Raw genomic sequence first — 13,779 nt, 5'->3', positions numbered from 1 at the left:
TGGCAGTCTCAAGACAGAAGAATGACTTTATTTGTTCTTTCTTGTAATGTAAGAAGGATAACTGGTCAGGTTACCATTACATCCCCCAAACATTCAGATGTTGCAAAATGACAAAGTTGGTTGTGCAGTTTTGTTTGCCTGGAGTGGGAATATCAATCACCTTTGATTATTCAAAAGATACCCATACCCATTGGACCACATACTTATAGAACTATTTACCATTGATCTATAAAATGCATCTATGCATAAGAAATAACTTTCTACCATGTGCATCACATGTGGCAGATATCTAGTAACAATTTAAACAAGTAAAACATCCCAACATGATCTATTAATAAGTATGCTAAGAAAGACTCATGCTTCTCACAACTCACAAACATGTTAGCTCGAAAAAACTAAGAAAGAACAATTAAACAAAAAAGTACTTTTACGATATCAGATTATGAAGTAAGGAAGCAAGTTACACACAGTCAAACTCAATCAACGTAACTTGACCAAAGCAAAACTAGGTTACTTGGACTAGTCAATGATTTTGGTTCTGCAGATGAGCTGAACTGGTTTTTTGGATTGACTCAATGGCCAAAACCTGGTCAATTGAGGTAAACAATTTATTAATGCGCAAAAGTTTTTTAACAAAGACAATATTATGTCAATGTAGGGACCTCTTGATCTGTTCACCAGGTTCTACCACTGCAGGGCCCAATCATACTCAAAAGAAGAGTTTGATCCTGGCTCAGAACGACCCGTGTATATTTTAATGATAAAACATTACAAAAAGGATGAATCACTATGGAAAAGGATAAACTATCTATGAAAAATGACTGCATGAAATGAGAAAAGGCACCATTGGAGGGTTAATGTGCCTGATAATGTTTATATTAGAGTATATTGAATGTAATGTCTATACGAAAAGTTGCCCTTCACGTTATAAAAGCTACATTTGAAGCCTTGTGAGCCTAGAATGACTGCGTGTAATGAAAAAAGTACCCATGTCGATGTCAGTACCTTGAGCACATTCTAACTGTCACTGTTTATTCTCCTAAGATGGACAAATGTGGAACGTCACAACCAACAAATACCCTAAAATTGTGGATGATTTTGTTAGGTTTTTTGAAATTTTAATGAATTTTTTTTAATTTTTCAATAAAAATACAAAAGATTAGTTATAAGTGTTTTTCAAAAAAACAAATACTATAAAATATAGTATATAACACTACAATAGTGTGAATTGTGTTATTTATATGATTTTTTTGTTCGCTTTTATTTTTATAATTTTTAGACATTATTTTTTATTTTTTATTATTATTAATACAAGAAATTAATTGTAAAGCCAACATGTTTCCAAGTTTCGGCCGAAATAATGTCGTGTGTATAAGCTACTGATTTTTTTTCCTGAATGGTAAGAATAAATTTCATTAAAAGAAAAAGACCGAGGGGGTCTCAATACTGAAACAAGAAACATAAGAAACAACAGAGAACAACCCCAGTAGGGGCAAGATACATAAGAACCCAAAGGAGACAAGACTCAAGGGGGTAGAAAATCAAACAACTCCGCCTCCGTCCTCGACACCCCACGCCCTCGACACCCCAGCTCTAGCTAGGGAGTCAACTACCGAATTAGCCGATCTACGGACATCGCAATAAGATACAGTAGTTCCAGCCAATCTATCTTGGATCTCGTTAAAAAAAAGGAGGAAAACGCAATGAATACGAATTACTCCTTCAGCAATCTAATCACATTGACCAAGTCTCCTTCTATCACCACTTTCTGAAGGTCGATATTTTCAAGCACTTTAATACCATGATGGTATTAAATTGACCAAGAGCCAATCTATCTTGAATCTCGTCAAAAAAAAGGAGGAAAACGCCATGGATACGAATTACTCCTTCAGCCATCTAATCACATTGACCAAGTCTCCTTCTATCACCACTTTCTGAAGGTCGATATTTTCAAGCAATTTAATACCAGGATGGACCGCTGGCACTTCAGCCTCACTCGCATCTGCCAAACCTATAGGACCTAAGAAAGCCCACACAACCGAACCCTGATCATCTCTTAGCACGACCCCAATACCAAGAGGACCCGGATTTCCCATATTGGAACCATCAAAGTTTAGCTTCAAAAATCCGGCCGGCGGAGGAACCCAATCTTAAACTATTGTAGATTCCCATTCAGATATTGGCACTGCAATGTTTTGATAATGGGACAAAGACACCTTGTCTTTTATTTAACCCGTGGTTAAAGGAAATCACAGTTCCCAAAAAGCTCTTAGAAGCCATTTAAAACAAAAAAGACAAAGTGGGTTTGTTCCGTTATCAAAACATGGTAATGCAAATATCACTAGCCTCCCTCTCTCCACACACACATATTGGTTTCGGTATGCATTTCTGTGTTGGTGGAAACAGAAATATTTCAGCCATTTCCTGTCGGTTTTGGCAGAAATTTAGAGCCATGCATATGGGTTTTATTATTTTGCATGTTTTGGTGTGTTAAAGTGCCTCAAAGAATTAAAATAAATATGTGTTTGACATGAATTGGACATGACCCTCGTGATCTCTCTTTTGTAACTAAATAAATGATGTCATTTTTGCACAAACCCCGAGAAAAAATTGTGTTGAAAAAATAGTTAATACTATAAAAACTAATCAATTTAATAAAATTATGATTTTAATCATATCTCCATTTTATAAGAATTATAAATTTAATATTTTACCACATAAAAAAGAAGAAGAAACATTTAAATAAGAATTAACACCATGTCTATTCTTACACGGTATTGACTATTGAGTACGTGTCAAGTTTTAGCTAATCCTGATGGGATATCTCTAAAAAAATTATTCTTTACGAATAAAAGCATACCTGAAAACTGAATCAGAAGAAAGAACTCCCAGATGGGAATTACTATAAGGATGCCATGAAACTTGTAAAGTTCGTATGAAATTGTCCTCGCCAAAATATATTCCAGAGCCAATTGAAATCGTCCTGTAAATAGATTAATAAGAACAAGGCATAAAAAATAATAATTCCAACCATGTATTACAGTTTCATGGTAAAAAACCTAAGAACAGAGTTGACAACATCAAGTATTCCTGCTGCAGAATAGGAAAAGATGTATTGTTAAGTTCCATTAAATAACATATGAAAAACGACAACATCATTATCTACCTGAGGACAAGTTTTAGAACAATAAGAAACAGAAATAAATAAAGTCAAACTTACATAATCAAGAAAAAGAAAATAAATAAGGTCAAACTTACATAATCAAGAACATACAAGTTTTACAACACTAAAAACTGAAATAAATAAAGTTAAACTTACATAATCAAGAACACAATAATCCATTCATTTTTTTTACCATAAACACTATAGTCTATTCATTTCCTTACACATGAGCAACAGACCTAGGTAAAAAAGAATATTGTAGTCAATTCCAATAGCTAGGCACATAAGAGATCACTTAGATGCCTTGAGGGGTTGACACATAGGCATAAAACAGTTTCCCCTTACATAATGTGAAGTGACTACAAGTTGAAGTTCTCAACCCCCTAGAATCTAGAAGCCCTTCATTTCATCTCCCTTTTACAAAATGATTGTAAAAAGTTCAACTATGAATAATTTAAAATAGAAATACAATCAGACCCATAGTTGCCATAGCCGAGAAGCGATGTGGGAAGCGAGGGATTTAGAAAAGAGAAAATACGAGAAGCGAAAAGCTCTAAAGAAATTAAAGGAAAATGTGTATGAAGCGTCATTGAAAGTCAACATGAAGAGTGTAAGAAGCCTCATTGGAAGTGAACTAGAAGTACATAGAAAGAGTAGGATAGTAGTAGGTTAGGGAGGACGGGTTAATATAGATAAGAGTTACAAGTAGAAAAGACTTTGCGGGCTTGCGGCTAATTAGAATTATAAATTTTAGGAATTTACAGTTTCAAGTATTTTATTCATATATATTTAATATTAAGAATTAGGAAAAAGATCCACCTAACACTAGGAAGCACGTGTACTCTCTAGGGCCGCCCGTACCCGTACCCGACACGTATGGGGTGCGGGTACGTTCGGGTACGTCCCGGGTACGCACCCCAAAAGAAATAAAAATCATTTTTCTTGTACTGGGTGCGTGTCTGGTGCGTTGGGGGTGCGCACCCATGCGTACCCGACACGTCCTGCTTCTCTTATCTGGTTTGTAAACCCTCCTGCTTCTTCTCTCTCCTTTCCTGTACTTAGTATTTACATGTAAACCATTTAAGTAAATGTCACTTAAGATTTACATGTAAATAACGGAATACCCCCTATTTGGATTTATTAAAAATAGTTTCAAGACCCAAATCTAAAAGGAAAAAAGTCAACTCTCCTGTTCTAGTACAAAATTCGAAAAAAATGGTCAGGTCAAAATTTTAACTTTCTTAACTTCCACACGGTGGGGTATTTTTCAAATTTTAAAAATTCATAAAATCTATCATGTCCAAACATTATTAAATCCCAAAAGTCCGGTATAAAAAATCTCATAATTTGGTCTCTAAAAATTATTCATCTTGTCAGGCACTGGTCAACACACTGGCGACAGACTTTTTTTCAAATGAATGATGTATTGATGCCTCAATGTTATGAAATATGGAACTTAATCACTTATGAAATGAAGAGTAATATTAGAATTTTCCATTTTTGTGATGTTATTGTTATTTGATTGCTCTCCAATTATTATTTTTTATTTTTATAAATATATAATAAAATATTAAAATATGTTATTATATTCGGCGTACCCGAACGTACCCGCACCCAGTACCCATACCCGTGCTTCATAGCCTAACATTCATTAGAAACTTAAACTGAGTTTTCAAGTTTTAAATGCACTCTTTTTTTAATACGCTCCTTCAACATTATCAAAAGGAGAAAATATACTTTTAGGAAGAACTAGTCACCTAAATAGGAAGCCTACTCTTAATTAAGAGGAAACGGGTAGGAAGAATTTGGGAAGTGCGCTTCTCCTAAATTTGGGAAGCGAGAAGAACTTAGGTTCCAAAGCGAGCTTCCCATCCAACAAGGAAGTTTTCGGTAACTATGATCAGACCGCATAAACATATTTTCAATAGTAGGTATCACAAAATACAAACTAGACCTAGGGATAGCAGATGCAAGTTGTAAAAATAGGAGGAATTATATGAGTATTGATGTTGTTCAAGTCACTGATGCCCCCTGTATTTTCATACAGCTAATGGATAAAGTTTTGAAGGCCTTCATTGGCTAGTTTGTGATGGTTTACTTCGATGATATCTTTATTTATAGTTTCTAGCAGTGTTTAAAATTCAGTCTCAGACGAGAACTCGGCTAAGGCAAACGGGAGTCAACTCAGACGAAATAGTAATTGGCGCGGTCAACTTTTCATTATCTAGGGCAAGTCAAAGGAGTCTTTTATTGAAATGGTATGGAAAAACTACAAATCGGACGAGAACTAGGCCAAGGTAAAACCTTGTCAACTAGGGCGACTTGATGATTGAGTAGGGAAGTTTTTAAATAGTGGATAGAGAAGATGAACATTTTAGCATCTTTTGGAAGTTCCGAGAAGGTTTATATAAACCTGCAATGGCTTATGACTTGTAGTCCAACATTTTTGGGGTATGTGATGTCAAAGGATAGAATTCGAGTTGACGACAGCAATGGGGTTGTAGGGGAATGGCATATGCCTAAGACCGTGGAAAAAGTACACAGTTTCCATGGTCTGACCATGTTTCAATTTGATAATTGTGCCAATTACTGATTAATTGAAGAATGAGAGGTTTCAATGGACGTATGAAGCAAAACCTAATTTCCAACTAGTGTAGAAAAGATGTTTGAAGCAATTTTTCAAAACTCGAATTCAGACTCTGAGTTTAGAAAGTCTCAAAGCTTAAAAAATGTAGACTTCGTACACCTTTGCCAGTTCTAGAATGGGGCCCTTCAGAGAACAAACGAGGCATGGACTCCATCTTCAGTTGTTGACTGGTTTCTCTAAAATGGTGCATTTCATACCATGTAAGAAGACACTCAATGCAACATGTGACGCCAATTTATACTTTAGACAGAATGTTAGAGTGCATGGCCTGCTGAAGACAATTACTTCATATCATGACACGAAGTTACTCAGCTATTTTAAGCAGGTAGACTTTGTCGAAGTAATTGGAGACTTCCCTCTAACATTTCACACCATATAAAATGTAGCATTTCAGACAAAGTGCAGTGTTTCCCATCTTCAAATCAACAGTCAAAGTGTCAAACTGAGGTGGTGGATCATAGCTTGGATGATCTTTTACAAATTTTGGCATGAGATAAATTGAAGAATGGGACTTATCAATTATGAGAACCAATCAATTGCGTGAGCCCCGTATGAAGTTCTGCAACAGCAACTTTGTAAGCATCCTATTGATATAGTATCTTCGTAAAAATTGAGAGACTCAAGCAAAGACGCTTACATGAGTTGCATAGTGATGTTGGAAAGAGGCCTAAAGACACACGCACTAAATATAAAGCCACGAAAGGATTTAATGTAAGATAATTCATGATGATTTTCTTAAGCAAAAGAGATTAGCAACAGGGATAAAAAACAAACATAAGGCTAAAAAGATTGGTCCGGGTAAAGTTTTGATTGTTTAAAGCCATTTTATTGTGAAATACAAGAATAAGCATGTAAGCAATACATGAACAATGCTTCCAACATATGATAGTGAGCACATCCATACAAAGTAATTCGACTAACATACCTGCACATAATAATGTTATCTTTCGTAGAAGTCCTTTCAAATAGATACATGACGCATAAACAATCAGAGCCAGCAAGAAGTAATGATGACCCATTTGCATTGACAGAGATATTGTGGACCGTAAAATGCATCTGAATATCTGGATGAAACATCTGAACATTGGAAATTATAGGTATTAGCTTCTGTAGAAACTAAATCCCAACATCGATAAATTAATGCATACATGGAGAGAGAAAGTGATTAAAAAATAACGACTCTAAACAGATAATACAGGCAGAATTGGGAGTACAGGCATGCATTAGAAACATATTCTCCAATGAATAGTTTGAGATATAGTTTTAAATTTCAGCCAAAATCCGAGATTCCGGTCGAAATAATTCGGTTTCGGTCGCATTGAATCGAATTTTTACATGATTTACCCAAAATTTCGGGGAAATTTAGCCAAAATCCGAAATGTTAACCGAAATTTCGTTTTTCACCCTTATTTACAAAATTTCTACCGAAATGTTAAAGTTTTCCACCGAAATGGCCGTTATACATTTCGGTGGAAATAAAAAATACAAAAATTTCACATGATTTCGGTTGAAATTTCCACCAAAACCGACATTTAATACCTTGATTTGGGAAGGCATAGAAACCATACAGTTGAGGCCAATATTACGAACAGAAGATTCGTACATATAGAAGCCTGAACTTAGAAGTACTCACGTAAACCCGTATCTTAATAAAATGCAAACAAATAGCTTCATATATTAGACCGGCATATCGCCCTAAGGCCAATACTTGAGCACCACCTACCACCATCTTCAACCACCTTAATGCATAGTGCTGAAGGACCCTCTGGCTCCCCAACATGAATCAACACATCCATCATCCATGAGGGAACCAAATACCCTGGTAAGCCATTCCACATTGTACAACATTTCTACCCCAAACTAGGCATTGACCCACCCCTCAGCCAACCCCTTTCCTGTCTTTAAAACCCAGAAACTCCTTTTCTCTCTCCATCATTGCACCTGCCCTTTCCCCCTAGCTGTAGATCCCACAAAAATCACAGAACCACACACAGGAATTTTATCTTTGGGATTCAGCTCAAGGGTTTTGGACCACTAAACGTATTCCTTTAACTAAAGATTAACATAGCCAATAGAAAAGCTCGATCAAGACCACAAAATGATCAAATTTACAGAGATTTCTTGAATCAGTTGCAAACTAACCTAATTTTCAAAAAACAGTACAAGTTCATAACAAACTAAATTCCAATTGTAAAAAACTGACGTTAACATAAACTAATTGTAAAAAACTGAAGTTAACCTTAACTAAACTAAGCTTCAAAACCAATACAACTTCATAACAAACTAAATTCCAAATGTAAAAACATGAAATGTTACTGATAGAAAACCTCAAAGATTAACATAGCTGATAGAAAAGCTCGATCAAGACTGCAAAATGATCAAATTTACAGAGATTTCTTCAATCAATCGCAAACTAACCTAACTTTCTTCAAAAACAGTACAAGTTCATGACAAACTAAATTGCAATTGTAAAACCCTGTTAGAAGGTGTATTGCATAGCCTAAGGGCATAGTGGTCTTTGTATGTTCTCTTTATATATAAATACTAAAATAAGGGGGAGTAAACCCTACTACTTCCTTTTCTCTCTAGTCTCTTCTCCTCTCAACATGGTATCAGAGCCCTAAGGGTTTTTGTGCCTTAGGGACCATTGGAGAAGCTCCCCTTCTCCTTCTTCTCTCCTCCCTCCCTCCCTCCATCACACTCCTCCTTCTTCTCCTTCTTCTCCATTTATGCCCTAGAGGCCCTATTATGTCTTTTTTTTCTCCTCTCATTCGTCGGAGTCGCGCCACATTCTCTCACCACACATAGTGGTCTCTTTATGCCCTAGAGGCCTTCTCATTTCTCTTGTCCCTTACTTTGACGTCGTGTGTTGTCTATTTTGCCTTCGTTCCTTCTATGGATCCTCCTATTGTAGACAATCCCTCTCTCGGGCAAACCTCTTCTTCCTCTACCCCTATTTCCCCTTCATCGGGTGATGCCTCCTTCCTCCCGATGACCACGGTCAAGCTTGATGGTTCAAATTACATGAATTGGAAAGTGGCGGTGGAAGTTTATCTCATTGCCAAAAGGAAGGTCTACACCATACGTCGTGACCCTCCTGCGGCTTTGGATCCCACTTATGAGCAGCGGGAAACGGATGATGCTCATATCCGTAGTTTACTCTGGCAGAGTATGATCCCACAGATTTCAGGGACTATGATGCAGCTTCCGACTGCAAAGAGGATTTGGGATCATACTGCGGTTATGTTTTCAAGCGTCGGTAACCTCTCCCGTATTAGTGCCACATATTCTGAGTGGATGCATCTTCGGCGTGGTGACACCCCTCTTTCTATATACTATGATCAGTTCGTCTCTCACTGTCAGCAGCTCGACATTTTTCTGCCCTTGACGACAGACTTAGCCGTCGCCGCTCGACAGCGGGATCAGCTTCGAGTTGTTCAGTTTCTCGAGACCTTGGGCCCCGAGTTTATGTTTTTTCGCCAGCAGATTTTTGGTTCTGGCACTATGCCTTCCCTCGAGGAGGTCTATCAGCGGGCACAACAGTGTCTAGGTGGAGCCTCTCTTACTCCTGCTGTTTTTTATGGTCATGCTACCGCGGCATATACAGTAGGAAATCGTCCTGCCCGTGGTGGTGGGATGTTTGGCCGAGGCCGTGGCCGTGACTCTAGCCGTGGCGGACGTACCATGGGTACGGATTTCTCTAGTGGCAGGGGATATGGTGGCCGACCTCGTCCATATTGTACACATTGCCGGCGCGAGGGCCACCGTGATGAGACCTGCTATGTGCTACATCCTGAGCGTCGTCCCTCGCCGCCATCTCAGTTCGGGCGATCAGCGCACCTTTCTACTCTGGACGACTCTGATCCTCGAGCATCTTCCTCCGGCTCCAACCCAGATGTACCGTCTTTCACTCAGGCCGACTATGATGAGCTCCAGCGCCTACGCTTGGCCGCCCATCCTCACAGTGCTCGTTTTGCACAGCCAGGTAGCACTCCTGCCTCTCTTCTCAGTAGCTCGAGCTCCTGGATCATTGATTCGGGAGCTTCGAACCATGTGACAGGTACTCTATCATCACTCAGGTCTTTTCACCCTCTTTCCTCTCAGTCTATGACCCTCGCTGATGGCCGTACTACTCCCATTTCTGGTACAGGGAGTACCTCTCTCTACTTTGGTCTTACCCTCTCCTCTGTGCTTTGTGTTCCCCAGTCTCCCTTTAACTTACTTTCAGTCAGTCAGCTCACTAAATATCTTACCTGCTATGTTTCATTTTATCCATCTTATTGCTTATTACAGGATCTTGCGACTGGGAGGACGATTGGTAAAGGACGTGAGGTAGATAGGTTGTATCGTCTGGATGGAGGTCACCCCCGTACCATTTTACACAGTTCTGTCGACGCCTACCAGTGGCACTGCCGCCTTGGTCATCCATGCATTGAGCACTTACGGCGCACCTCTATAGTTTCTGTTCCTATTCAGTCTTTTCAGTGCGAGGCCTGTGAACTTGGAAAACACCACCGTGTGTCTTTTCCCTCTAGGCTTGTTAGTCGGGCCTTGCACCCTTTTGCTTTAGTGCACTATGATTTATGGGGTCCCCTGAGAACTCCTTCTATTTTTGGATATAGATATTTTGTTGTTTTCATTGATGACTATTCTCGCATGACTTGGCTGTATTTGCTTTACGATCGTTCTGAGGTTTTCTCTGCTTTTCGTAGTTTTCATTCTGAGGTTACAAATCAGTTTGATTGTACACTCAAATGCTTGCGCACGAATATTTCTCCACTACCCATGGGTTCCAGGATTTTCTTTCCAGTCGGGGTATTCTCCATCAGTCTTCCTGTGCTCACACCTCTCAGCAGAATGATGTGGCTGAAAGGAAGATGCGCTCTTTACTTGATGGGGCTCGCTCTCTTCTTATTCAGATGCGAGTTCCCAAGAGCTATTGGGGTGATGCTGTTCTTACTGCATGCCACCTTGCCAACCGGCTTCCATCCTCGGTTCTTGGTGGCTCTTCCCCCTTTGATGTGTTATATCCTGGTCATGACCCCTTTCCTATCACTCCTAGGGTCTTTGGGTGTGTGTGTTTTGTTCACCACTTTGGTCCTGGCTTTGATAAGCTGGACCCTCGGGCTGAACGATGCATCTTTCTTGGGTACTCCCGTACCCAAAAAGGTTATCACTGTTACAGTCCTCGCCTGCGTCGGTCCTTTGTGTCTGCCGATGTCAAATTCTTCGAGTCTGAGTCCTACTTTGTATCTTCTCATGAGACTCCTTCCACGTTCCTGACTCGGACCTTCCTCTTCCCCTCCCCACCCTTCCAGCTCCTCTCCTCTCCCCTCCTGTATTAGTTCCTGAGACTATTCCTGTTTGTGATCCCTCCTCTTCACTACAGGCTCCTGAGGCTACTGAGGCTCCTCCTCCCGCTCCTCCGCAGACATATCCTAGTCGGCCGAGATCTACAGCTCATCCTCGTCGACCGAGATCTACAGTTCATCCTCGTCGACCGAGATCTACAGCTCATCCTCCTCCGCCTGCGCCATCGTCCTTGCAGCCGGAGATCACACCCCCCACATCTCAGGTACCTATCTCTCATACTCCTACTTCAGATTCTCCCATTGCTTCTCGTACTCGTTCTCACAGTACTGCTCACCCGATTTCCTCTGTTATTTCATATGATTCTCTAACCCCGATGTTTCGGAGTTTTGTTTCCTCTTTGTCCTCTGTTTCTTTGCCACAGTCTTTACCAGCTGCACTTGATCATTCGGGATGGCGTGCGGCCATGGATCTTGAGATGGAGGCCCTCCAGACCAATAAGACATGGGAGTTAGTTCCTCTTCCTCCTGGGGCTCGACCAATTGGTTGTCGCTGGGTTTATGCCGTCAAACACTTACCTGACGGTACTATTGAGCGCCTTAAGGCGCGGTTGATGGCAAAAGGCTATACTCAGACCTTTGGTGTTGATTATTTAGAGACTTTTTCGTCGGTCGCTAAGATTCCGTCTGTTCGTGTTCTTCTATCTCTTGCAGTTACACATGACTGGCCTCTGCATCAGTTAGATGTCAAGAAAGCCTTTTTACATGGTGAGCTTACTGAGGAGGTGTATATGGAGCAACCTCCTGGGTATGTTGCTCAGGAGGCGATGTCCTCCTCAGTATGTCGATTGCGGAAGTCTATATACGGTCTCAAGCAGTCTCCTAGAGCCTGGTTTGGACGATTCAGTGATGCTATCATGCACTATGGCATGAAGCAATGTGCAGTTGATCACTCCGTCTTCAGTTCTCATTCCACTACTGGTTGTGTGCTATTGATAGTATATGTCGATGACATCATCATTACAGGCAGTGATTCAGAGGGGATACGCAGGTTGAAAACCTTCTTGCAGAACGAGTTTTCAACCAAAGATTTGGGTCGTCTCAGATACTTTCTTGGCATTGAGGTTGCATATTCTACTAGAGGTCTCTCCCTCTCACAGAGGAAATATGTACTAGATCTTCTTGAGGAGACAGGTCACCTTGGAGTGAAACTTGCGTCTGCTCCCATGGACCAAAATAGAAAACTTCTTCCAGAAGAAGGAGATTTATTAAATGACCCTGGCAGATATAGGAGGCTGGTGGGTAAGCTCATATATCTTACAGTCACTCGTCCAGATATATTATTTGCTGTTGGCTCAGTCAGCCAACATATGAGCTCACCCCGTACTTCTCACTGGGCAGCAGTGATCCAGATTCTTCGCTACTTGAAAGAAGCACCAGGGAAATGACTCGTATTCAAGAAGCATGGTCATACCCGGGGAGAAGGCTTCTGTGATGCAGACTGGGCAGGATCTCCAGTAGATAGGAGATCTACCACTGGATATTGCACCTTTGTTGGTGGCAATCTAGTGTCGTTAAAAAGTAAGAAGCAGGACATAGTCTCCAAGTCGAGTGCCGAATCAGAGTATCGTGCTATGTCTCATACCATCGGGGAGCTTATTTGGTTACGTTCTCTCCTTTCAGAGATTGGTTTCTCTTCATCTGCTCCAGCTCAGCTGTATTGTGACAATCAAGCTGCAATTCATATAGCTACCAATCCGGTCTTTCATGAGAGAACCAAGCATATAGAGGTTAATTGCCACTTCATTCGCCAAAGGATACAAAGAGGCGAGATTCATGTTTCTTTCACGAAATCTGCTGATCAGTTAGCAGATGTGTTCACGAAGCCCTTAAGCTATACAAAATTGAGTGACATATGTAACAAGCTTGGAATGCACAATATATACATTCCAGCTTGAGGGAGAGTGTTAGAAGGTGCGTTGCATAGCCTAAGGGCATAGTGGTCTTTGTATGTTCTCTTTATATATAAATACTAAAGTAATGGGGAGTAAACCCTACCACTTCCTTTTCTCTCTAGTCTCTTCTCCTCTCAACAAACCCTAAGCCCTAATCCTAACCCTAACCCTAAAATTCTGTTATTAAGAAAAAGTAAAGACGAAAAGGGGACCTTGGAAGAGGAAGAGGCCTGGATGGAAGGGGGATCGGAATCGTCGGAGAAACGTATGGAAAGGCGATGGAGGCAGAGATTTTTGGAATCCCAGAGGTAGAGGCGGGAGTTCGCCGCGTCCCACGCTATGAGATTGCATTGCGTTTGAGAGGCGGAGAGAGTGGCGGTAGTAAAAACAGGGTGCTTTTGAAGCGGCAGCCATTGGGCTGGTTCCTGGAGGGGAGAAGCTAAGAGCCTTCGCTCCCCCATTTCCATTCGCTTCTTCTCTTCGAGGAAGCCACAGGCAAAGGCAAGTGCTCTCTTCTCTCTTCTCTCTTCTCTCTTCTCGTTGGAAAGCAAAAAAGTACAGGGGCAAGTGCTCTCTTTTTCTCTCTCTCTGTTCGTGGGAACCAAAACCTGTACAGGCAAAGGCAAGTGCTCTCTTTTTCTCTCTCTGCTCGTTGGAAAGCAAAAAAGTGGACGGGAAAATTCTGACGTGCGCACTTGTGCACCA

General features: G+C 40.5%; 2 protein-coding genes across 3 annotated transcripts in view; one reads left to right on the top strand and one right to left on the bottom strand.

Moving 5' to 3' along the window:
- Positions 1-13,779, bottom strand: part of MOS7 (nuclear pore complex protein-like protein) — a 42,961-nt gene extending 29,182 nt beyond the window's left edge. The window contains exons 1-3 of one of the 2 annotated variants that reach the window (XM_077382576.1): positions 13,287-13,779; positions 6,736-6,887; positions 2,861-2,983 (exon numbers count right to left, since the gene is read on the bottom strand). In XM_077382576.1, the coding sequence (XP_077238691.1) occupies positions 2,861-2,983; positions 6,736-6,887; positions 13,287-13,541 (530 nt within the window). In that variant the 5' untranslated portion in view covers positions 13,542-13,779. The remainder of the gene's footprint in view (positions 1-2,860; positions 2,984-6,735; positions 6,888-13,286) is intronic. The other variant, XM_077382577.1, reaches the window with a different exon arrangement.
- Positions 8,706-10,453, top strand: LOC143878088 (uncharacterized). The gene is made up of 2 exons (XM_077380418.1): positions 8,706-9,795; positions 10,104-10,453. The coding sequence occupies exons 1-2, from the start codon at positions 8,706-8,708 to the stop codon at positions 10,130-10,132; spliced, it is 1,119 nt and encodes a 372-aa protein (XP_077236533.1). The 3' UTR covers positions 10,133-10,453.

This window comes from Tasmannia lanceolata, unplaced genomic scaffold (genome assembly GCF_043159265.1).
Source record: "Tasmannia lanceolata isolate RefF3 unplaced genomic scaffold, GAP_Taslan_0.1 ptg000006l, whole genome shotgun sequence".
Taxonomy (NCBI): domain Eukaryota; kingdom Viridiplantae; phylum Streptophyta; class Magnoliopsida; order Canellales; family Winteraceae; genus Tasmannia; species Tasmannia lanceolata.
This window is presented reverse-complemented; position numbering and strand designations above follow the sequence as displayed.